This window comes from Halyomorpha halys, unplaced genomic scaffold (genome assembly GCF_000696795.3).
Source record: "Halyomorpha halys isolate HHAL.00 unplaced genomic scaffold, Hhal_1.1 Scaffold570.1, whole genome shotgun sequence".
Taxonomy (NCBI): Eukaryota; Metazoa; Arthropoda; class Insecta; order Hemiptera; family Pentatomidae; genus Halyomorpha; species Halyomorpha halys.
Window position 1 is genome coordinate 438566 of NW_027113602.1, and position 26186 is coordinate 464751.

A 26186-nucleotide genomic window follows, 5' to 3' on the forward strand; every position below is an offset into this window, starting at 1 on the left:
AAAATATAAAAAGAAATTTGTATTTTAAAGAAAAATATGAAACCTATTTAAATAAATAAAAGGAAAATGGTCTGGGGGGCGGATAACGAAAAAACTCAAACAGTAATTAAACTATTTAATGTGAGCCAACGTTTCGCCCCACTTTGCAGGGCTTTATCAGAACTAAAAAAGATTTAAAAAACTAAAATAAAGCAACATAGTAAGAGAACAGATAAGATGAAATAAAAGTAAGCTAAGGGATGGCTAAATATTATTTAAAATATGCGAACATTTATATAAAAACGAACAAAGTAAATTTTATATTTATTTAAAATACGATTGTAGATAAAATTACCAATTGGTAAATATCAAATCAATGGTTATAACATTTTTTTTTTTGTGGAATTCATATTTAGCCATCCCTTAATTAACTTTTTTGTATCTAATTTAGGCCTGATAAAGCCTACAAAGTGGGGCGAAATTTTGGCTCACATTTAATAGTTTGGTTACTATTTGAGTTATTCTGACCGCACCGAACCATCTTTCTATTATACATTATAAAGGGTCAATCAAACCTATTTAAGTTCATGACTTGAAAAACTATCAAGCTAAATTTGTTAAATGTGGAATGAGCCATAAAAGTTAGTGTAAATACCAATATTTGATTAATAATCATAAAAACGCATGTTTTCATGTACATTTCAAATAAACTATTACTTTGTTTACATCTAGTTTAAAACTTCTGGTATTCCTCCTTAACAACCAAAAATAAAATATGGATGGAAGGTAATGTGAAAATAACAAATATGTTACTATGGCAACCAATTATTTCTCTCACTACCAAATAAATTGATAAACACATATCTAATTCAAATGAGGTAATTTTAAAATTAATTTAACAAATATTTACAAATTAAAAAACTTTAAAAAAAGTATTTAAAAGTAAATAATAATTGTCGAATTCAATATCTTCTTTATCACTGACATAGGACTGTCCTTTAACCTTCGTAATACCACAGGGATTCCTAACGACCCCACAAGCTACTTATAAAAAATCTCTCAATTTTCGAGTTCCTCTATGAATTTTTTCACAGAACTATCTTGAACTACATGAGTTAAGTTTCCATTAAATTTACAGGGATGCCACGTTACACAGTTCTTTTTTCCAAATAAAAACACAATTAGGACCACCCCATGGTATTCGCCGTATAAGGATTTCTGTGGAATTATTTAAATTCACTGCGACTGTTTGCATTGAGTCAATATTTCCCTAGTACCCCAAGTACCTACCTATATGTGAATCATACTAACCAGAGGGTGTCTGTAGAAACAGAAAAATGTAACTTGAAGGTACAGGAGAAAAAATAGAATTGGGTTCCTGAGGACGAAACTGAAATGTATGCATAAATAGGACTTCTTCTATGCAGTGGGCCCATTAAAACCAACTGAGTACGTTTTGCTAAGATACAGTGGGCAGATTATCTTTTTCGGAGGCTTATATTTCGAGCAAAGAAGTCCGGAACACAGTTTTCACACATTTCGGTTTATCTCAGAAATGATGACATGTATATTAGACAAGAGAGAGTGAAAGCGGATAAACTAGCTCCAATTTGAGAAGTGACTGAACATTGACCATGAGTGGAAATGAGAGTACTTACTATAATGGCGTTTATAAGCAGAAGCTGACTCAAAGTAAAATTTTGTTGAGCCAGCCATAATAAGAAAATTTGAAGATTTGACCCATCAATTTTTAAACACAGTCTAGAAAGAGTCTAGAAATAAAGAAGAATCTCTTGGAAACCAATGAGGATAAGAATCGTGCGGACAAGGATATTGATGTGGAAGAAGCCAAAAGATCCAGAACCAGGTACAACCATATAACATGAATGGAATAATAAATAATTTTTTTTTCTGTCTACATTCATTTTGCTATTTATTCTCACTAAAAAGATGGAATGTTGATACCAGGATTAATAAAATAAATAAGAAACGCAAATATTCTATTGGAATCCTAAAAGGACTATATGTACTATGTGTTTATTTCAGACTGTGGTATTACGAAGGTTAAAGACAGGTAATGAATGTCACGAATGGTCTCCTTTAAAAAGACAAACAAATGAGTACTGTGGCCAAAAATTGAAAACTGTGGCCAAAACCTATGATCTAAACTGGGAGACTAGTTTTGTGAGCATTGCACCTAACCAAAGTCATAATAAAGAAAAAAAGTTAAATATCTATATTTACAACAATGCTAATTTCAATTTTAAAAATATTTAAATACAGAGGAACTTCTCTAAATGGACACCTCTTTATAATGGAACCCCTCTCAAAGGGACAATTCTACGAAAGTCCTGAACAACAAATACAAATTTAATACCTTTGGGCCCATCTGTTATGGAACCCCTCCTATCCGGGTGCAAACATTAATTTTATTCCCTATCAGGAATTTTCACTCCTCTTCAAAGGATAAAATTCTCATAACATGAATGTAAAAACTCACGATTCCAGAATTAACAAGTATTGCTAAAACTAAGAGAAATTTAGTTATAGTGTGTGTATACAGCATACTGTGTATACAAAAAATAAATTTAAACCTCTTCCAAGAAATTTAATATTCTAGTATTTGAGATAGGTATAAAATCAGATATAAAATAATGCGTCCATGGGTTACCAACAACTTTTCTTCAAGACTATGACACCAATGTTCAATTATAAACGAAACAAACGTTGAAAGATCTAAGTGAAACTAAATATTAAAAATAAACAGGTCAAGAATGAATTATACAGGGAAATGAATAGAACATTGATTTATTAAAAAAGGATAATTAATTTTTTCTTAAAGATTAATAATTAAAAATAAAATTTACATTAATTAATTTAATTATTATTGTTATGGCACTATAGTCCAGCACTACGGGACATCCTTTTCCGTTTTCCATCTGGTTAGCCATATACCATCTTTTTGTGTTTCCTTTCCTGAGGGATCCTCTCAACATGTCCTAACCATCTCATTCTTGCTCATTTGACTAAAGCCATGATGCTGGGTTCCCCTAACAGATCCATCAGCTCATCATTCCTTCTTCTTCTCAAAATTCCATTCTCCAAGACTCCTCCCCATTAATTAATTCAAATTAAAAGAAAATTTATTCATTACCTATTTATTTTTAATATTTAGTTCCACTTAATTTCCAATTGATTAAAACCATAGTTAAAGGTTATTCTCAGGATAACCCTCAAAATTAGACATACAGTCCACCAATTGTCAAATTTGTGTCCAACCATATTAATATCCGGTAATATTCAATGTCAGCATGGAGTCAAGTATTAGTACTAAAAAATACAACATGGTTGTTGAGATTGTGTGGCATGACTAGGAGGAAACTGAGGTTAATGGTTTCTGTTAAGGATAATTTCCGGAACATTAGAGAAGGCACAGTGGACAAAGAATGATTTAGCACATTGAAAGGTGGATTATTTGACCATTGTGAGGTTAAATGGAAGACATGCGGCTGATGTCCTACAAAACGATGGTTGAGACAAAACATCTGAAACGATGTGTAGATTTTTTTTTAATAGTATAAAATGATATATTTTTTTCAGACTTTTGTTTCAATTTCAATTTTTCATTTTTGTGTTCTTTTTATATTTATCCCTTCTTAGCGGACTCTTCTGTAAAACGGATGAAATTATCTTTCTCGAGGGTGCTCGTACCATCATAATGAGATGTCAAATGGACCAAGTTTTTTTAGAACTCTAACAGGCTGTATAATGTAAAATATCGGTAAAATGACATACAACGTTTATAATACACAAGTGCTAATTTAAACATCTATCAGTGCATTAAATAACTAGTGTGAATTATTAAATTTGAGAACAATTAATATAGCTACAGTATTATTTCAATATTAAATTTAAAAACAGATAATTCAATATGCATAGCGATTTAAAAATAGACACGTGGTAAAAGAAGAGTGTGAGATAAACTATTTTTGCAATGAAAATTTCACAGCCTAATAATTACCTTATTGCTATTACATGCTGTAATAAAACATAGTTTATAACAATTAAAATAAAAAAAGACAGAGTGGATAAAAAATAAAGAGGAAACCTCTTCCTCGATTGAAAATTACAATTTAATCATAAATATACAAACTACAGATATCTTGTCCATGGAACCAACTAATAAGGAAAAAATATCAAAAGCACGAGCCAAGTTAAAAAATAATGGAGCTACAGATGCTGATGATTTTAATCTGATAATATTGGAATGATTGGATGATTTTTCAATATACAGTGTAATCTCGGTACTCTGAACGCTCCTGTAATCCGAACTGATGAAGAACAATAAAAAAGTTAACAGTTTTTGAGAAAACTCAGCAGGCAACAACATTTTTATTTTTAAGTAAAAGACATTTTTAACTTCCTGATCTATTGTTATTATAATCACTGTGAAAACCGAAATAGAAATTTTTAAAATGTTTCGATATTGGGTAATTTAATTCTTATGAAAGTGTTTATAATATATTTTGTTGGAATTAGAAATACTGTTCTATAAATCATTTGATTATATAAAACTAATGTAATTAATAATAGAAATATGTATAATAGAAATTTTGTGGGCGAACTAAATAAAGATTTTAAATAAGTCCATACAAAGAGTATTTTTTTATTTTTATTTATACTTTTTTCACTTTCTGAAATGGGCAATAGAGAACGATACACCGTGGGAGCAAGTTCTTCTCTTGCAGCGTCTAAATGAAGAAGCAGTAAAGAATTTCTGCAGAAGGGAGGCCAAAAACAAGATGGATAGACAGAATCAACAAAGATGCGAAAGAGCTGCAAGCAGCAAACTGGAAAGCAGTAGCCCAAGATAGTCAGGCGTGTAGAAGGCTGGTTGGGAGGCCAAAGATCTGCAAGGTCTGTAGAGCCAATAAAAAAAAAATCTTATGCCAGATTTTCTTTCCGAGGAAGTTGTCTGTTTGTATTTATTTTTTTAATATGACGAGGTGAAAAAAACTTCGTCTTAAATAATCACTATTCTATATTTGTTGTACCATGTTTCGGCTTTACCCCTGGTACTAATTAGCTCCTTCAATCATGTACTAATTAGCTCCAATTGCAACAATTAATTTAACATTATCAACAATTTTTTTATATATTATGTCTTCCATTAAAACCTTATTATCTATTTTACCTCATTTAGTCAATTGCATCAATTTTTTTTTTAAATATTGCCATCTATACATATAATTTTAGATTTATTACTTAGCATTATTCAAACAATGTCCTTCACTAGTGATGCATTCACTTGTCCCTACAGTAAAAACCAATGTTAAACTATATTAGGCATTATCTCTTAGGACATTTAATTAATTACCTTTTTGGACTAAACAAAATTTAATAAATGCAGACATATCAATAAGGATGTAAAAAAAACAGCACAGAAGCATACTGATATGTGCAAAGAGATAATACCAAGTATAGTTTAACATTGGTTTGTACTGAAGGGGCAAGTGAATGCATCACTAGTGAAGGATATTGAATAATGCTATGTAATATATATTAAATAACAAGTATACATGACAAAATTTCAAAAAGAAATAAATGTAATTGACAAAATGAGGTAAAAAAATAATAAGGTTTTAATTTTATGTATATAATATGTAGAGAAATTGTTGATTCTGTTATAATTGTAGATAATTAGTACATGAATATGGGGTAAACCCAAAACATGGTACAAAAAATATAGAATAGTGATTATTCTAAATAGAAGTTTTTCCACCTCATCATATTAACAAATGTATATATTTTGATATCCCATTTATGTTCCTTAAATTATTGACTTTGTACATATGCTTTAGATTACTTCTGTTTATGTTTCAATTACTTTTATGTTTTAATATTCTTTCATGTCTTCAATTAAGTTAAATAGATTTCAGTTCTGCTATACCTTTTCATTAGTTATTTATTATATTTGATGTGTAGCCTTTGAGTATTCTGACAAGGAATCTAACATCCTAATAGATTCCTCCTTTTAAGCTAAACCAACAGGGGCATGGGAAAATGAGGCAGTATGATTCCTTCTAGAGTCAGGGGGAGATAGTAAAATATTAAGATTATAAGTGAAGATAGCTCATTATTTAAAAACTAATCTAACAATTTGAGACGGTGGTTCTTGACAATATTTACGATAGAGAAGTGATAAACATGAACAATCAACTAATTAATATCAATATTAGTAAATGATTTATAAATAGAGAAGTCGAAATTACAATATATGATTTTTTTGTGTAAAACCCAATTCTTGACTAAGTTTCCTAAAACCTGTAGAGTCTTCAATATGAAAATTACCTATAAAATGAGAAAATTATCTCATCTTTCCAAGAAAAACTCTACTAAAATTCCAATCCAACTTGGTAAGTTCTGTCTTCTCATTTTATGTTAAAGAAAATAAAAATAACTGAGTAGTATTAAATATATCAATTGAGCTATGGACATTTCTAAACTAAGGGATTCGTGTACTTGTATGAGCTTGGTTTTAATTAGTTTAGTATTTATTTTAATAAACAGAATGTTTATACTGAGGCATTTAATAAATAATATCATTCGAGAAAAAAAAATAAAATAAAGATCTGGTTCATAAAAAAAAAATTACAAGTATTGACTAAAACTTAGTCTTACATTCAACTAAAACTTATTTTCTCAAGCAAATCAAAATTCTTTATACCATTAATATTGAGGTTGATAATCTGGTAATCTCCAAGGATACACAATAATCTTAATATACATATATAATAATTTGAAATATTTATCTATGAAATAGGGCATGCCTCTTTTCTATATTTTAAAATCTTTAATAAGTAATTATTAATTTTGTTTTCTCCGGCTAGGAATATAATTGTACCATTCTATATCTCTTTCTACTAAAAAAGACTATTTAGTAAAATTACTTAATTGAAATTTTAATGGTTATTTATCGCTTAATCTAAATTCTTTCTGCCTGGACAACAAGCTCTTCCTCCTTGTAAGAGTCTTGAGGGGTCCAACAGGATTGTCGGCAGGAAAATAGGAAGACGGATCCAAATTCTAGGTGCGTATCCGATGACTGATATAATCTCAGTTTGGGTATGAGCGTCGGCAGTATTTGCAGTTCAAAAGTCACATCTCCGCCGCAAGAGCGACAGGTTCTAGGGCGCTCTGACATGGGATACAATGGTAAAGGGAAACCTCCATATCTAAAAAAAAAAATTAAACATTACCATAATAAATGAATACAACGTTAACTTAATTCCAAACAACTAATAATTAAACTTAAACGAACTATTGGAACATGAACTTATTCCTTTATTTCTTTGACTCTAAAGCTCTGGATCTTTTATTAGTTAGTAACATTATTCTTATTAAACTTATCCCTACGAAATGACAACAAACAAAATTTAAAAAGCCAGTGTTAAGTAAATATAGAAATAAACATAATAAAAAATTTAATTAATGTCTACAAATAATTTTAAAATAACATAATGAAATGAAAGTAAAATATATATATGAAGATAGGTTAATAAAGATGAAACAAGGGAAAAGAGATATGTGAGAGGGGAGAACAAAAAGAAATATTTAAAAAAGAGAGAAAACTTACACTCAATGAAGATTCTGTTAAAAGTTTTAGGGAACAAGTTCCTCTACCAGGTAGAAGGACCACATGTACTAAAAAATGCTGACTGCACCCCGATCATCATCTCCTCATATTAATCTAGGTCAACTATTTACACCTCATTATATAGATAATGTTTTAGATAGAAAAAGTGAATATAAAATAAACATTGTTAAAACTTTAATGACAGTGGGTGTATCCTCCTGTTCAATAACATGTGCCATATATTTGATATTTCAAACATACTAGAATAGTTAGATAGGTTCCTAGCAGTGAATTGAGGATGAACTTCGATATTGGCTTTAAGAACTTTTGCACGATTCTTGATGTATCTAAAAAAGTCTAGTTTGTTATGGTGCACTGAGTGGTCGGTGATAACGGATTTGTCCGAATACAGCTTGATGGGGCCCTTTTGGAGCATGTTACTACCGGCACAGGTCAATGAATTAGTAAAATCAACTTATTTTGTCACTTTCACATTAAATTTTAAAACTTTAAATTACAGATTAACTTAATACTATTACCACTCACTTATCATACAATATTTGTTCAGTGATAAAAAAAATTGACTAAATTTATTGACTTGAGCAGAATAGTAAAAAAAAAGTTTTAACTGTTGCATGCGAGGTTTAAATTATTATTTTTACAAATATGTTGAGGTGAAAAATAACTTCCTTAACAATATTATCAATATTCTATATTTGGTTTTACAACGTTTCGGGTTTTCCAATCTTCAAGTACTAATATTACTACAACTACAACAATTTACAAATTTAACAATCATAAAATAATTTGTATGTATAGAAGAATTAAAACCTTATAATTAATTTTACTTCATTTGTTAAGTATATCAATTTATTTTTTGAAATTTTGTCTTATAGTCACATTAATTAAAATTTATTATACAACATTGTTTAAACCATATCATTCACTATTGATACATTCACCTGTCCTTTCAGTATTCATGTCATTCACTATTGATAAATTCACCTGTCCCTTCAGCACGAATCAATGTTAAAGTTAACTTAAGTTCAGGCATTATCTCTTTGGATATATCAATATGTCTGTGTGCTGTTTGTTTACCTCCTTATTGATTTGTCAATATTAAATAAAATTTACTATTCAAGTTGAATATTATGGTTTAAAATTGAAGAATAATATTTTTAAATGTTTTTCCTGATTCCTTATGTCTCTACTTCTATGGTCAGCCTATTTATTATACCTGCATAGTGTGTGTTTGTTTATTATTCAATAATCTACTATTAACTAACCTAATATGGCCGTTGATGACCTCAGGGTTTTACGCCCTTAAGCCCCAGACAACAACAACAACAACTAACCTAATTTTTAAATTATTAATAACTAATATATTCATATTTCTTAGCATAATATAACTTCATTTTTATTTTATTTCCTTAATTATTTTACCTATTTATTCAATTACCTATGTATACATTTTATTTTCCACTTCTCTCATCACTTTATTTTATTAATTCCATTCTGTAAAATTATTTACTTTATGTTATTCTATTTATACTTTATTTTCTATATTCACTGGTTGTTATCTTGTTCTGTTCTAGCCCTGATGAAGGCTAGAGACTCTAGCTGAAACGTTAGCACGATTAAATAAGTTACATCAACTTATTTGTGTTTTATTTTGATCGCACCCCCAACCATCTTCTCCTCATATGAGTCATTATCTAGTGTTTTTTTTTTTTTTTTAGTCAAATCAACTTATTTTGACACTTTTCCATTATTTTTTAAAACTTTTAATCACAGATTAACTCAACACTATTATCACTCAATATTTTTTCTCTGATAAAAAAATTTGTCTAGATTTATTGACCTGGGCAGAATAATCTGTAAAAAGTTATTGTTGGATGTGATATATAAATTTATATTTATGATTGTCCTCGAAGATGGTCAGGTTGGCCAAAACGTTGTACATTTAAAGTAATAATAAATAATGTTTGAGACAGCTTGGATACAAATTATTTTGTTTAAATAACTATATTTCTTTTATCTACGTTTCAGAGATCTTCCTTCATCTCCAAAATGATATATCTGAAATTCAAAAGTATACACCATCCTATTCCACATAATATATTTTATTATGATTTAGTTAAATTATAATTTACACTACTATGGTTTTCTTCTTTTTATTTTCCTACATACCTTTCTTGTATAGGTTATTTCCATATCCTCATCTACATCATCATTAATTTATTTAGCCCAAATATATATTTCTACAATTATCATCCCGAAGATGAATTGTACACAGCAATTTATCAAACTTTTTAATTTTGCCTCGAGATCTCCAGAGACTCCCCCATCTACTGTACAGCAATAGTCAAAATGAGGAAATATTAGCGAAGTGACTAGGAGCCTACGAGTTTCAAATGGAAATAGGTGGCGGAGGTAATGTAAACGTAACTATACTGTAGGTAATATCTTATACATTTGCCAGTCATAATATTAGATGTTATGACCCTTTCAGTTTACTTTTGTATAAAAAAACTTAACTTTTCTGACAGCAAGAAAGGGGAAATGTCACACCCACCCTCCTTTATGTTACCCCAACAGTTAGAGACCCTTTATCAGGTACATTTGTTAATTTTTTTTCTCCATTTATCTGTTATTTTTATATTTATTATATATTCTGATTATCCCTTTCTTAGTTGTTACTTAATTTACTTTTGCAATTTTCACTTTACCAATTTGCCGATCATTTACACATTTACTATATTTGTTACTATTTCTAATAAGTATTGTTCTACAATTTATTTCTCTATTGCTATATTTACAATTATATAACATTTAACTGCCTAATCTAATTTATTAATTAGTTGCCTATTCATTTATATTTATATTTTGGTAACTTAATTTATCTCTTTGATCCTAAAAAAATAATTGAGAATAATTTTATATTTTCTTTGTATATTTATTCTAATTTTCTTGTCACATCTTACATAGTTTGTATCCTGTTTTCATTTAGCCCTGACGAAGTCCTGAAAAGTGGGGCATAAACGTTGGTTAACATTAAATTATTATTATTTTTTGACGTGACAACGTCTTATAAATCATTTTGCGGGATGCAATGTTAGAAAAAGTGCCCCGAAACGGAAATAAATTGTTTTGTTTACATTTAATACAAAACATTATTGGATAACTATAGTAACCATTTAAACATTTTACTTATATAAACTTTTATTTTTGACGTGACAACGTCTTATAAATCATTTTGCGGGATGCCATGTTAGAAAAAGTGTCCCGTAACGGAAGTAGATTGTGGGGAAGGTAATTAGTAGTGTAGTAGTGGGGGTAAGAGGATTATAGATGCTGAGAGTCATGCAGGCAAAAGTGTCCCGTAACGGAGAAGGTAGTGGTGGGGATGGGTAAGAGTGAGGTGGTGGGGGTAAGAGGATTATAGATGCTGAGAGTCATGCAGGCAAAAGTGTAGCGTAACGGAGAAGGTAGTGGTGGGGGAAGGAAGCCTGAGATGATCTTTAAATTATGCATGAAATTAAGAATATGGTGATAATAATAAAATTCATTGGAATTAATTAAACTACCATCGTCCGATTATGAATAGAATATTGGAAATAAAGTCTTAGAATTAAGTATAACGTATAAATATTTTGTATAACCAAGCAAAAATAAATATCTGAATTCAATATGTGAACTGGTTTATTATTTCAAATATATAACATTGGATTGATTTTAATTTATATTTATGTAATATTAGCATAGAGTATACCTTGTCACGAAAATATGACGCCTACACGGGCACGGTTTTTTTTTTTTTACTATTTTGTACGTTTATTGACTGGCACCCGGACTTTCTATCTACAATCTACTTCATACAGTCAACAATCTTCTGCCAAAAAATACTACAGTTTTAATTTTTATGATTAAATATATTTAAAAAAAAACTTTTTATTGTACACTCTACAATTCCAATCTTAAAATTAATCTTTTATAATGAAAGATATTGAAGTAAGGCAAACAAATATGAATGTTGTCCTAATAAAATGTCACAAGTGACAGGTACATCATCTTTTTACCTGTACAGGCTGGAGAGTGATAAGTACTTAACAAAAAAAAACTTTTTATTAATATTTTCTCATAATCCAGAAAAACATACATATTGGGTCAACAATACTTCATACAAAACCAATACAGAAAATAGAAATATGATGGAAATAAAAACAGTTAGACCAACAAAGCAAAATAACAAAAACATCAAATCAGAAAAATTCACTAAATTTTACAGGGAAGACAATAAAAAGGTTCTAGTTGCAGATATTGAGAAAAAAAAAAATTACTAAAACACTGGATAGGGACAATACTAAATTCTTCAGCTTGCAATACATACCAGGCCTAACCGATAAAATAAAATAAAACAATAAATACCAATATTAAAACAGGCTTTCACAATAAAAATAAGCTCCAACACCAATTATCTAACATAAATGATATAATAGGCAAATTGGAAAAACATAATGCAATACATAGGCTAGACTACAAAAACTGGGAAAGAAAATATATATTGGAGATACATCCAAAAACTAGAAACCAGGATAAAATAACATGTCACAAATTATAAAAATGTTAAGAACTGCATGGCATAGGCTAACCATAGCATAACTTTTAACAATAAATTTACCTTAATTATATTATTTCAAAATTTTTTGAGACAAGGTAATTATTTATTAAATAAATCAAAAATTAGTATCCAATTCTGGATACTAAAAACAATATACAAAAAACTTAAACACACATTATGTAGATATAATAAATAGGCTGGCCATATAAGCAGAGAAATAATGAATCAGGAAAAACATTTAAAAATATTATTCTCCAATTTAAAACCATAATATTCAACTTGAATAGTAAATATATTTATCAAATATTGTATACATAAAAATTTTTGTTGATTGTTAAATTAATTATGGTAGTTGTAGTAATATTAGTATTTGAAGATGGGGAAACCCAAAACATTGTACAACCTAATATAGAACATTGATAATATTATAAAGTAAGTTATTTTTCACCTCAACATCTAAATAAAAATAATAATAAAAATTTAGAGTCGTCCTCTATCTTTAGGGTCTATTGTCTAAAAATTTGACAATTCAACAATAGACAATAAATACAATTACACACTTATTTTTATATTATCGTTATTTAAAATATTCATATGTACTACCTAGTACAAAAATTTTAAATTATCCAATATTGTGACTTCTAATCAAATTCACAATTGAACTATCAATGTCACGCTGCATTAAAAGGAATTGAACTTCATAACAAACCTCATTCAGTTTTTTATTATCTTAAACAATCCACAATCCTACACTAAACATATTTATCAATCCTCATTCTATTTTACTATTTTTATTTTTAATAAATAATTACCTAAATTTATATCTGATTGAAATGCATACTATAAGTAAATGTGTTTTCAGTTTTTTATTTTCATGTTATGTTTAATTTATTTATAATATCCACAAAGTGGCTCTTTAAAATTAAAGCATCCATCTTGGAATTTACTATCTAGTGGTACATTCATATAATCATAATCAACCAGTACCTTTTCCATATTCTCTATTAATTCTAGTATGTAATTCATTGAGTAAAACTTTATCATGCTATTATATATAGTTTCAAGACCACTTTTTGTTTTTAACGTAACTATTGTTTTTTTTTCCTTTACTATGTTATCATTCACTTCACTTATGGTAAATATAAATCTAAAATAATGGCATAATTTAAATTCTATTTCTATATTATTGCTTTTGTTTTTTTTTCCCTATGTTCTTTTTAGGATTTGAAATATAACTGCTAATAAAATGAGATTGCATAAGAATGAGATTATTTAGCAAAACAATCAATCATGCTCTCTATGTTAAATTATTTGTTTCAACGCTGTGGCCGATACTATTAAAAATGACTATATTATTAAAATATGTAAATAGACCCATTAAAAATGACTTTGAAAATGAAAGAATAGGCATATTATTATATTTAATAAACTGGCAAGGCAATTACAAGCGAAACTGACTAAATTTTTGTATTCATCAAAGTTACTTACCTTAAAATTTGACCAGGATTTGCCTGAATTCTGGTGACTAATTGATAAAACATTTTGTCGCCATGTGCAGGAAGAGTTTTCTCATATTTTTCTTCTCCCATATTCTCGTCATCCCTCTGGTGTGAAATGAGTGCTATATCCATTTCAGTGGGGCTCGGAGGTGGAGCGTAACAAAGCTCTTCTTCGATTACGCTAACAAAAAAGGGTGAAAATTCTAGCCTCGATACAGGAACCTGAAAACAACATCACCTCAGTTTATAGAACCTCGTTGATCCAACAGCATAGGGACCAGGGGTAGGTCGTATCGCATAAAAAGTTAGATTGAACAAAGATGAAAAAAATTGTTTTAAATATTAAAAAATCTAATGCGGTCCACACATCACACAACTTACAATAAAATTCCTATTTTGGGGTTCCTTGAGGTGGAATTTACAAATACCAACTTTGTTCCAGCCAAAAACATATTTTAACAAAAGATAATGAAGCAGTATGACATGTGAACACGATTGCAACAGATTGGGTGGTCTTGACTTTTTATGATTCCAACTTCTATCTCTATTTTTCCTTCTTTAATTATTTATCAAATCCTTTAATTTTTATAATTATTAATTGTTTATATTAATGGTTATCTATTTCAAATAAGCAAAATTAAAGGTACTTTATAGAAAGATTTTTTTTATCTTTGTTAATCAAAATCGCTAGAGCTATTTCTGAGAAAATCCTAAAAAAAAAAAGAGGTGTAGAAATCAGTTCTATGAAGTAGCACATCCGATCAGTCAATTATAGCAAAAAAGCTACTGCAACATCCTTGGCACAGACAAGGCCTTAATATGGAATTAAATAAATAAAATTTTATCCATTTTAGTCTCAAAACATTTTTATTCTATTTATAAGTCTGACCGTTCCGGTCAATTCGGCCAAAACCTCAGGGACAATCTTATTACAATTTTAGAATTAAATCATTTAAAAAACAACTTCATGCAGGCTATTAATTAAAATAATTAACTATACAGCCCAGGTCAATCCAACAAATTACCCTAATTAGACAATTTCCATATTAAATTTAAATTTAAATTATTTATCACAGTCATCTTCTTTGTTAAAATTTATCACAACCTTAAAAAATTAAACTATATTAACCAGTCTCAAGAAAGTGTTTATATTATAAATATGGAATTAAAGTTCCATACAAATTTGCCGTTTTTGAGTTAGGCCATTCACACATAGGCAATTTTGCTATACTTGGTTATTTAGACTCAGAGGACCTCGAAAAGTCAATTCCTTTGAAAAATCGGAATTTTCCACGAACAGAACACTTTCCCTCGGTATAATAATTCTATAAAAATATACCTAGGAAATTATACAAAAAAAATGAATGAAGTAGATTAAGAGAATATAAATACAAATAAATATAATTATTATTAATAATGAATACAGTATTGAATAAAAAAACTGAAAATGTAACAATTTATAAAAATTTTTATTTAAGTTTTTTTATGAGCGTTTTACACCTCAGGATGATCCATAACTATGGTATTTTGTGAAATAAAAAATATATGAATAGAGCATTCAATACTGTCACACAAATTTAGTCGCACAGTATATACAGTTCAGATTACACCATTGCGTCAAATAAGGTGAGTGTGTATCGTAGGTCTTAGTAATGAATGGATCACTAAAATTTTAGTGAAAACTGAGCCGACGGGTAAACTTCTGAGGGGAAGACCGAAGTTTAGGTGAGAGGATTGCATTAAGGCTGATCTGGTAGTTTTGGGTTTGGGCAGGCATCGCTGGATTGAATTATGCAGAGAAAGATCGGTGGTATCAACATCAAACGTTCAGATTCCCCAAGCCTTTAATATTATTATTAAGAGCTTTTTATGTTTAGTGAACTTGCCCCGGTTTGCTAATCCAGGAATAGAAGCTACAAGGGTCAGATTCGAAAAGTTATCATAATAGCGTTTCAAGATTTATATAACTATAAATAGGCTTTGATGGAATATTTTTTTATTTAAATTTATGAATTATTTTTAACAAATTTTGTCATTTGTAAAATCTTATATTTTAAAATAAAATATAAAAAGTTCATTTATGGAGAAAAAAGAAAAAAAAATGAAATTCCAGAGCTTTGCTAGGAATTGATCAAAAGAAATTCTCCTCTTATCTTATCCAGAAAAACTATTTGGTATTTGTCTTTTAGGGCAATAGTAATTATTTTAAATGTTTCAAAATATTTCCTTCTATTTTTATAATAAACATCATGTAATAAATTATATTGCTCTTACTCGTCACCACAGACTAGTAGATCTCAGGAATCTTTTATAAAATATAGGAGGAAGAGCCTAAATTTGATAAAAGAATTTTTAATAAACTTTTCTTCAATTTGAATTATTACACTGTAATATTTCTAGTCAAACTTGTTTTCTAAACCATCTTTGCCAAAGAACTTTTGTAGTTTAGTTACAGCATAAGGCTTAGGTAATATTGTCAATAACCAAATAATATAAATCTATTCATTGTACCCTTACTTGAGGCAAAGGTGCAGTTTCCTCAAGAACAGCGATCAAATTGACACGTGGTGCAGTAGGTGAATCAATGCAAACAACTTCACCCTCGTCCCCTTCGATGGTAGCAGTAGCCATCGGCACCAAACCAATTGCACCTTCACCCGAACCACAGCTGTTTGCATTCTTTTCATCAGCAGCAGAGATCTCCATATCGGAGATGCCTCTAGCCAGGTCTTCAGCATTCATCAAGTCCTTTGTGCCGTTAACGATATTGCCATTTTCTTCATCCCCCCAGTCATCACCACCACCGCACCAATCATTTATTTCATTAGAATCCAACCTCTGGACATTGGCATAGCTCTCAGATCGGGAGTCCAAAATTTGACTTCTCAAACAAACCCAACTGAAAAATAATCATAGTGAGTATTTAAAATAATTTAAGTATTTTGAAACAATTTTTCAAATTCAATAGCAGTGGAATCCACAAATTTTGGGCAATCCTAAAGCAGTAGGAAATATTTACAATTTAAGGATATAAAAAAAAAATCTATCCATCTAACTGGTTTTATAGGGGAAAAAAATCAAAACCTCATAATCAACTAAAATTACTATAGTAAAACTTGATTAACTGTCACTAACAGGGCCGAGGAAGGGATGGTTAAGAGAATAGACAGTTGAAAGAAATACCACTAGAAAAATACATTAATATATGAAAAGCAATAATAAATCAAACTGACAAAATTTTAGGATAAATATAAATTAAATAATATTAAAAAAATTATTGAATAATTACATTAGATTTTTAAAAATTTATTTATTGAAATTTACAATTGTATAAAAAAATACAATAAGTAAATATGATAAATGTTTCAGAACACAGGATAATCTTTGGAAGGAACAACCCAGTGGTGATACTTCAATCATTGCTTTAAATTAGAAGATCCTCAGGCCATTTTCTTTTCAGATGCCTCGGATGATAATCAGGGATTGGTAAAGACTAAAGATTAAGAACTAATGGGTTTGTGACAGTGAGGAACAACGTCCAGTTTCTGATTTAGCCCCAAAACATGTATATATGAATGCAATAGGAACAGATTGGGCAGTCTCGACTTTTTCCGGTTTGAATACCATTTTCTATTGTTTCTTTTTTCTTCTTTAGTTATTTATCACAGTCTTTAATATTTTGTATTTATAAATAGTTTACTATTGCTAACAGTGAGAACTGGTTATTTATTCTAAATAAGCAAAGTTAAAGGTACTTAAAATATTTTTTTTAAATTCATCATTTATGCGCTGTATCATTTCTATATTTATATTTTTTCTAATTAATAAAGCTTTAATCTAGGAATAAAAATCACCGATTCAATCGTAATACAAATAACAAAGAATTACATAATGAATTCTCCTTCAAATAAAACTAAAACCAGATAAAATCTTATATCAGCGAATTTTGAAGCACCAGATTTTGTTATATTTTATTGGGATTTTCTATTCTCTTTACAAAGTTAAAAATCTAGTACGGTGTTCGCAACACACAACCTTCACTTACCACCCTACTCACATTCCCAATTTGTGTGTAGATATATGGACTCATGTTGAAGTTACAGCTATTGTGATTTTAAAAAAAAAAAATCTAAAAAAAAACTTTTTTATTTTTCTCAAAAAATTTGTATTGGTAAGAATAACAAATATAAATTTTATTTCTTCCAAGAATATAACAGGTCTTGGTTTTTCTCATTTGTGACAGATCTTTTTCCTTTTTTCTCTTTTAATTATTCATAAAGTTCTTTAATACTTTGTATTTATCCATTGTTTATTATTGCTAACAATGAGAAATGTCAATTATTTTCAAATAAAATAACATTAAAGGTAATTTAGAGGAAGATTTTTTTAAGCTCTGTCATACTACTTTATGAGGATAAGATCTAGCTGATATTAAAGAGCATTCAATTGGACATTGTCATGGTGAGTTTAATCAAAATTGTTAGTCGTTTTTGAGAAAATTGAAAAAAATATGAAAATCGATTGAATAAAGTGGCATTTCCGGTCGGTATATTTTATTGAAAAAGTTGCTGTCACATCCCGGAAATAAATATCACAAAAAAACAAACATAATAATGAAGAAAGTGAAATAATAAAAAATTCCGAATATAAGAGAAGTTATATTATTGTTTTTTTCTATTACTAACCTTTAAATATAATCAAATTTATTAGTAACCATATTTATTTTTTATCAGTTGGTCAGTTTTGGTAAGTTCATTTTTTATTACCCACTGCCGCCATAAAATTTTAATTCATTAATGACCTTCAGTAAAGTTAAATTTATTAATATAGTTTTAGTAAAGTGTATTCACTAGAAGGAATTTTATAAAATGAAAATTACCAAAGAACAATCAAACACTTAGGAATAACTGGCTTTACTTCGATAGAGCTTGTACTTAATTTTTTATTTACAATGTATTGGACCTATTTCAAAGATAGTACCATAAACCGAGGTTTCTTTGTAATAAATAGAGTAAGAACCCCCAGTGTAAGGTACAATCATCGGAATATGTGCTAACTGAAACAAAAATATTTTTTTAAAAAAAATTGTGGAACTAACACAGCAAAAAAATGACACATAATATACACAAACTGTTTATTAAAAATATTAGACCAAAAATAACTTTGTAACAGAGCGGTGAAAAATCAATAATAAATAAAATTATGTTTAAATTAAAACTAATTTTTGCTAAGCTCTGATTTGTACAGATTTATTTTGATTATTATGATTCTAATAAAACTTTCAGTATGATAAAGGATAGGAGATGAAAACTTATGTTATAACTTATAATAAAAACATGTGATTAATTCAAACAAACATGTGACTAATAATTGTAATATGACATATGGTTAAAGGTTAGTGTTTGGTCGGATATTGACTTTTATGGTCATGAAAAGGTTAATTGCTTTTTCCGTTACATATCTGACATTAGATCGAAAAAGCCTAAGCTTCACTTAAACAATTGACTAAATTACTAAAGTACTTTAATAATTATTCACCTTCCATTTTGGTTCCAGCAGTTGGGATTAATGCAAGCAAATATATATAATGTCCTATGGTAAGGGGAATAGTCCAAAGGAGCATAAATTTGCAGAACAAGTGGCAAATTTAAACTGCACAATTTACAAGTCACAGCGGTTGGTGCATCCCCAGGCCAATCCTGTATAAATACATAAGCTTTAAGATAACAATGACATGTAACAATAAGAATAAAATAACAAAGAAATCAATTAAAAATTACAGGTTTCCCTCCTATTTTATTGGTGGAAAAACTGATTTGGTCTTTGTATTTATCAGTAATTGGTTCATCTTCAAATCCAAGCAATACCCTATTTGCTATTCTGGCCATTATTTCAATCCAAATGAAATGTTTACCTTTCGACTGTCATAATAAACAATCTAATTTTATTTTTTAATTAAAGGATAAGAAAAAATATTTGTTAGATGAACCGATAATAAAACAAATATAATAGAATAAAATGAGCAGTATATTTCTAATAAAATATTTCTTAAACTGAATGTCGATAAATAAAAACTAAAACAAGACAGAGAAAGAACACCAATCCTAATAGCAAACCCTCTTATCGTTCAAAACTAAAACAGCTGACTACGGGGATCAAAGCCTCTGATGTTATAGATTTGACCGAGGTTGATTTATCGATTCTGAAAACTATAATAAAACAAAGATTATTCATACAACTTTATTTGAAATTAAATTTTGCATTGGAAATGAGAAACTTTTTAAATTTGTGTTTTCAGAAAGATAAAACCTGAAAAATAATTGATTTTCTGCTTAACATCCCTCCCTCCTTCAAACCTTTTGATTAACTTACACATTTCAGGAGTTAACTTAAAGGAGCCTCTATAGGTCAGTTGGAATGACATCCAAACCAAAGATTGACGTTCAGATTAATCGTGTTGGAGTAGTACTGATAGATTACAGAGAAAATGTAAGGTGGGGGGGGGATGCTGCAGTGTTTTGGTCCTATCATGCTTTTCACTCTATTTTTTCCTGGTTGAGTAGATGAGTTAATTGTGAACACAATATAATCTCACCTGATCCAAGTTTGTCTATCTAACTCAACACACACGATCACAGGTTTCGCCCCTTTCGAAATATTTTGGTCTGTGGGTACGCCGTGGGATTACCGAGGTACAGCGATTGGAGAAGGTGAAATCATCAGCAATAGTTTGGCACGAAGAGAGTTAAGGTGGATCCACATGTTGGCCGCTCGCCATGGATCGGAGGCTCGTACAAATGCTCGGCAAACAAAGTGCGGGCCATCCACAAGTCAGTGTTATTCAGAGAGGCAAGCATGGCGGACGTACTAGTGGTTTCAGCCATTGCACTTGGATTGTATTATTTTTATTATAAAAAAAGAAAATTAAAGGAAAATAAATAAGATTAAATTTAAAACTTATTATAAAAAGTACGAACAAACACCTTTAACCTCCTAACAGCTCTCAGTTGCAGCTAGACATAGAACAATGGTGGAGATGCTACACGAGCGCCCTCACGAACCCCTTTGATCTGTGTCCAAAAACCGACTCTCGACGGCTCGGCAACCAAGCCAAGCCGCCAAGCCACCCATCCACATGCTCGCGTAAGTCTGAGTTCGCCATGGCTCGGCCAACATGTATTGGCCCCTTTATAGAATAGTCTCAAGGAAAGAATTAAGAGGCACAACCTCGAGGTACTGGATCTGAAGGGACAAGTTAGAATAGGGAGCTATAATAAACTGGCGCCGTATTTGAGAATGACCAACTAATAAAAATGATTTATTTATGGTATAATTTGTTTATATAACCTATAAAGAAACTAATTCGTCCAACGAATTAGAAAAGAAATTGTATTTAAAAGAATGATGGGGCAATATTAATCCCCGTATTTGTTTTGTTTTTTCTAAGGAGTCCATAAATGTTAAAAACCTAGGTTAAATAAATCAATAATAACTAGGATTTTACGAATCATTTAATAAGATTTTTATCAGTTTAAAGTTTAAAATCTGTCATAACCTTTTGTCAAGGAGAACCAAAGCTGTTTTAGGGGTGCGACATCGACATCGATGTTTTAAAAATCGTTTCATTGAAGCAGATATTTTTTTAACATCGATATTTTATGTATGTCTCAATTCTGCATTTTTTTAAAATACAAAAGTAACTTAATGAAAAATAAAATTAACTCTATAAACGGATTTCTATCAACAATGTGATGGGAGGAGAAAGTACCTCCTACATTCATGCTAACAGATTAAGATAAATTAAAGGTCTGTCGGAACATAGGTAGTAGGTGTTTGTCTCTCCTAAACCCTAAACTGGACATGCTCCGTGCAGGTCTGGATAATCAGAAGTCGTTATTGGAACAAACCTTATGTTACTGAAATGGATGTTCGAAAACATCCATGTCTTTTTGGCGATGGTTTGTAAGCATCGATACTTATCATTGAACATCGATGTCGCATCCCTAGTCTGTTGAACTACATTTTTTAGTTTTTAATACTATCAGCGAGAGAGCGCCAGTTGATGGAAGTTTCATAAACTCAATGACAAATAGTTGTGAGGAATTTTATTTCAACTGTTAACATTTAGGTTTAATGAGTCCTATTTGTCTATATACACCATTCAGTACAATATTCTCCATACTTACATACTTTCCATACGTATATACTTTTCCTGCTACCACGAGCAATGAATTTTTAAAAAACTTGGCATCAAAAGAAATTTAATTTCACAGACAAAATTACATATTTTAAAAGAAAGGAAATTTCAAGAAGAATTCGGATTCCAAGTTCAATTCTAAAATCCTATAAGAATGTTTTTGGCTAAACGTCTAAATCGATGATGAGAACAGAATGCCAAGTTGCACCTACATGAAGTTTTAAAGCCGAATCTACACGTTAGCCAAAATACCTACAAATGCTCGATATACAACGAAGTAACGAACTTGGTATACACACGCTTGGGTGTCTCAGAGAGTGAATTACATCCAATTTACTATATTTAATTGTAAAAAACTAACAAAATAAAGATAGATTAAACGAAAGAAAATGGTGGTGGCAAGTGGTGGATGATTAACATTCATAGAAACAGTAACATAAATTATAACTTACAAAGTATATACTCTTTTATCATAAAATTTTTGTAAGATCCTTGTTAACGCCTTATTGTAATTTAAAAATGCTAACTCGCAGGTTGTTGCTAAGCGACAAAGGATTTCGTGCGTTATCTTGAAAGCGACAAATTTTAGGGCTTTAAAATGCAGGACGTGCTGCAGGTTCGCATCGAACCGGATCTTAATGCCCCGGATACTTAGCGAGATGCTCAGAGGAGGCAGCTACTCCCCCTTCCCCACCCCCCTCAAAGTGGAAACAAAATTATTTAAACAAAAAAAAAAATCAAGAAAATTATTGCAATAAATAATAAAGTACTGTATAATTTTCTTCAAATTCTGATTTCATTCGCCTTTTTTGTGCTGAAGTGCCACAACCTAAACGACAATGGCTTGCCCCCCCCCCTAGATTTGATCCTGGGTACGCCCTCCAATGAGTTTATTTAAGTACCACCTGCTAGCGCTCTCTCGCTGATTATTGTCAAAGACCAAACTTTCAAGAAAGAGCTGAGGAGTCATCCTGATTTATCAAATTTTAAACCGTTTCATTTAATTTAATACAGCTGCATATATAATCATTAAAATGTATTTTAAGATGTTTACAAAAAACCGGTGCTATTGGCTGCAAATATTTTTCGTAGTGTTCCTGAAATTCGTGGTTGTTTTTTGTCAAAGACCGACATGGAATTTTGACCTAAATGCCGCTTCACTTTATGAAGGTGTAATGAACTCAAATTATTTTGTCATGTTTTACAACCAAAGGTAGGTGTTAATTTTATATTGTATCATATTTTGACTGGTCCAGTGTTTCTTTTTTTAAATCCATAATGTTAAGGTGTCCCAGTTGTGATTCTTTTAAACACGTCATGGAATTACTTGCTGAACAATACAATCCATATAAACTAAAAGTGAAAATTGGAATGGTGGATTGTGGACTCGAAAAATGGCTCTGCGAGAATGTTACAGAGTCCTATCCAACGTAAGTAAATAATTACAATTAAAATATATATTTGTGACTCAAATAAATTCACAATAGAAATTTGTACGGTCTTATTAACATAACACCTCTAATATTTTTAACTGTTAAAGAGATATTTCAATTAAGTTTTCATTTTTAGAAGTTGACTGTAATAATTCGCTTTTGAATATTATAAATATAATCTATATGCATATATAGTTGACCGTAAAGATTTAAATATAAGTAGATGTTCAGGGTTGCGGAAAAAAAAAGAACAAATAGTTCAAAACTATTTTAATGTCCGACGTTTCACCCCACTTTGCAGGGCTTCATCAAGGCTAAAAAGATACAAAAAAAACTGAAAATATTACTACAATAAGGTAATTTAAGCTAGGATAAATATTATGTAAAAATAAAGTGATTAGAAATTACATATAAATAAAAGGAAAGAAGACATAAAATAGTATCAGTATAAAATAAACTTGAATAAACAATGATAAGAATAAAAAATTAGTAACAATGCAAGAGTAAAAATTTTTTAAAAATACGTAAAATATACAGTTAAAAAGGTACAGGAGATGTACATAAAACAAAACAATACGAAAAAAAAATTATTATTATTATTATTATTATCATTATTATTATTTTTATTTATATTTATTCTTTCAAGACGTTTATTTAATCTCTATTTTTTTAAACTCCATTACAAAAGACTGATCTATTACTATTATAAGGCCTATCTGGACATACGGAGTTGAGCTTTGGGGCTCCACTAAACCATCAAATTCCTCCCGAATCCAATCCAATTCTTACTTTGTCACAAATCATGTCATCCATCAGGACCTCAATGTTTCATATGTTGTCGATTTGGCCAGAATCAGATTCCTGAAACCTTATCTAGTTCCACCCATCCCTACAGCCCATCTAGAAGGTTGAAACGGCAGTGGCCAAGAGACTTATTAAAATAAAAATGGACAATTGGAGTTCTGGCAATGGTCAGATTCTCCACTCAAGTTGAGTGTTTGCGGCTTTAGCGCACTTGCTCAGCCTCCACTGGCTCATTACCATTAGCTCTGCTCTACCCCTCACAAGTGGGGGATAGAGTGGGCTCAGGGATCCTCAGGTTGATTGTGTAAATATTGTATATATTATTTTATATTTATGTTATTTTATTTATTTATTTTTCATACAGATAGTTTGATTATGTTCATCTTGTCTATTATTTTGTTTGTATATATTTTAAGAGAGTTTTTTTTTACTTTATTTTATTTTTTATTTTATTTTAGTATGTATGAGATCATTCATCACTATAAACTATTGCCCACAACTGTGTGGCAGATTGTAACATCTATCAATAAATAAATCTATCAAATTAATTTTTAAAAAAAGACTATATGTTTGGGTTATTAAATTAACAAATATCTGATAAAAATTCTAGAACTAAAGTTTATCGGTTATGTAGTACAATTTTTTTGAATTCATATCATTCACCACCTACTTTGATATTTATTTTTTCTTTCGTTTCACCCGTATTTTTTTTTTTGTTCCTTTGTATAATGAAAATCGAATGTAATAGCGAACCTAAGCCACAAGAAAACACAAGCTTGTGAATATCGATGTTTGTTAATTCTTTTGATAAACAAACATTTGTACAATTCATGGCTTTGCGGCAAGTCACAAACCTTTAGATCCAGCATACCATTAACTTAGTAAGAAGGTTACTAATTTGCCCAGAAGAAACAATAAACAGAAATGTCATAAAATTTATATTTTACATTATGCAGTTTTCTATTTACAATATTCTTTACAAAGAAACCTTAAATTCATTTTATAGGGCTCAGCAGTATTTATCAACCGATTCAAATGATTTCACATTTCATTGCTTATTAAATTTTTATAATTTAAATTAATGAACCTTGAAATATAAAAGTTCTTATTTAGTGCTAATATAAAAAGGACAATTGAAGGTTATTAAATCTAACCAAATAGATGATATAAAAAATATTTACTGAAAAAACATAATTTATTTATCTGTGCAGACAACAAAGTATAGTATAAAAATTTTTTTTAAAAATTATATTCATCACGAGGGATGAGAATTGTTTGCACCAAGGTTCTCTCTTCACCTTTACATTATAAATTAGTTATTACTCATTTTAGTATTTGTGGGTAGCGAAAATAATAATTTCATATTTAATATAAGATTTGTACATTTCAGCTAGCAGATAATTGATCATATTCTTATGTTTTCTAAGTTGATTCACTTCTATTTTAATTTTTCAGATTTGTGTACTTCAAGCGAGGTATATGGGTTCCCTGGTTATATATGTACGACAAAGACTTAGCTTCATTTCAGAAGTTCATCAATAAATATCTGATGGGTGAAAGTAATACGTTAAATGAACCTAGCTCAGAACTTGGAGGAACGATTTCTTTTCCCATACCGGACTATATTAACAAGGGAGTTGCAGGGAGCGGCCATGGAATGAGTTTTCCCAACCAACCGTTAAGTAAGGGCCAACAACATCCCCAGCACGACCCAATAAATGACCTTGCTAAAATGCCGACAAATACCATTAACAGTTTTCGACTTCGGCGGTACCGACGGCCAAAATACATTGAATCTTGGCTTCGGCCGAGGAATAAAGATAGTGAATAGTTTACGCTTAAAACTTAATTAAAGCTAAAACCTAACGGCCAATTAGACTCCCAACCAAATCAGCCACAACCTAACGGCAATATAGACTTCCGACCAAACCAGCCAGTACCTAACGACAAAACAAACTTTCAGCCCACCCAGCCACAATATAACGACCAAATAAACTCCTGGCCCAACCAAACCAGC

General features: G+C 29.9%; 1 protein-coding gene and 1 long non-coding RNA gene across 5 annotated transcripts in view; one reads left to right on the forward strand and one right to left on the reverse strand.

Moving 5' to 3' along the window:
* Window positions 1–382: 382 nt before the first annotated feature.
* The window catches only part of LOC106684318 (programmed cell death protein 2-like), a 34530-nt gene continuing 8726 nt past the window's right edge, over window positions 383–26186 (reverse strand). For 3 of the 4 annotated variants that reach the window (XM_014426320.3, XM_024359028.2, XM_024359029.2), the window contains 4 exons: window positions 19274–19434; window positions 16253–16634; window positions 13725–13957; window positions 383–7214 (listed from right to left, as the gene is read on the reverse strand). In XM_014426320.3, the coding sequence (XP_014281806.1) occupies window positions 6965–7214; window positions 13725–13957; window positions 16253–16634; window positions 19274–19434 (1026 nt within the window). In that variant the 3' untranslated portion in view covers window positions 383–6964. Of the gene's footprint in view, window positions 7215–13724; window positions 13958–16252; window positions 16635–19273; window positions 19435–19515; window positions 19879–26186 lie in introns of those variants that run through there. The other variant, XM_014426317.2, reaches the window with a different exon arrangement.
* Window positions 22835–26180, forward strand: LOC106684319 (uncharacterized). The gene is made up of 3 exons (XR_010844427.1): window positions 22835–23145; window positions 23219–23362; window positions 25625–26180. It is a non-coding gene; the product is annotated as an uncharacterized lncRNA (long non-coding RNA).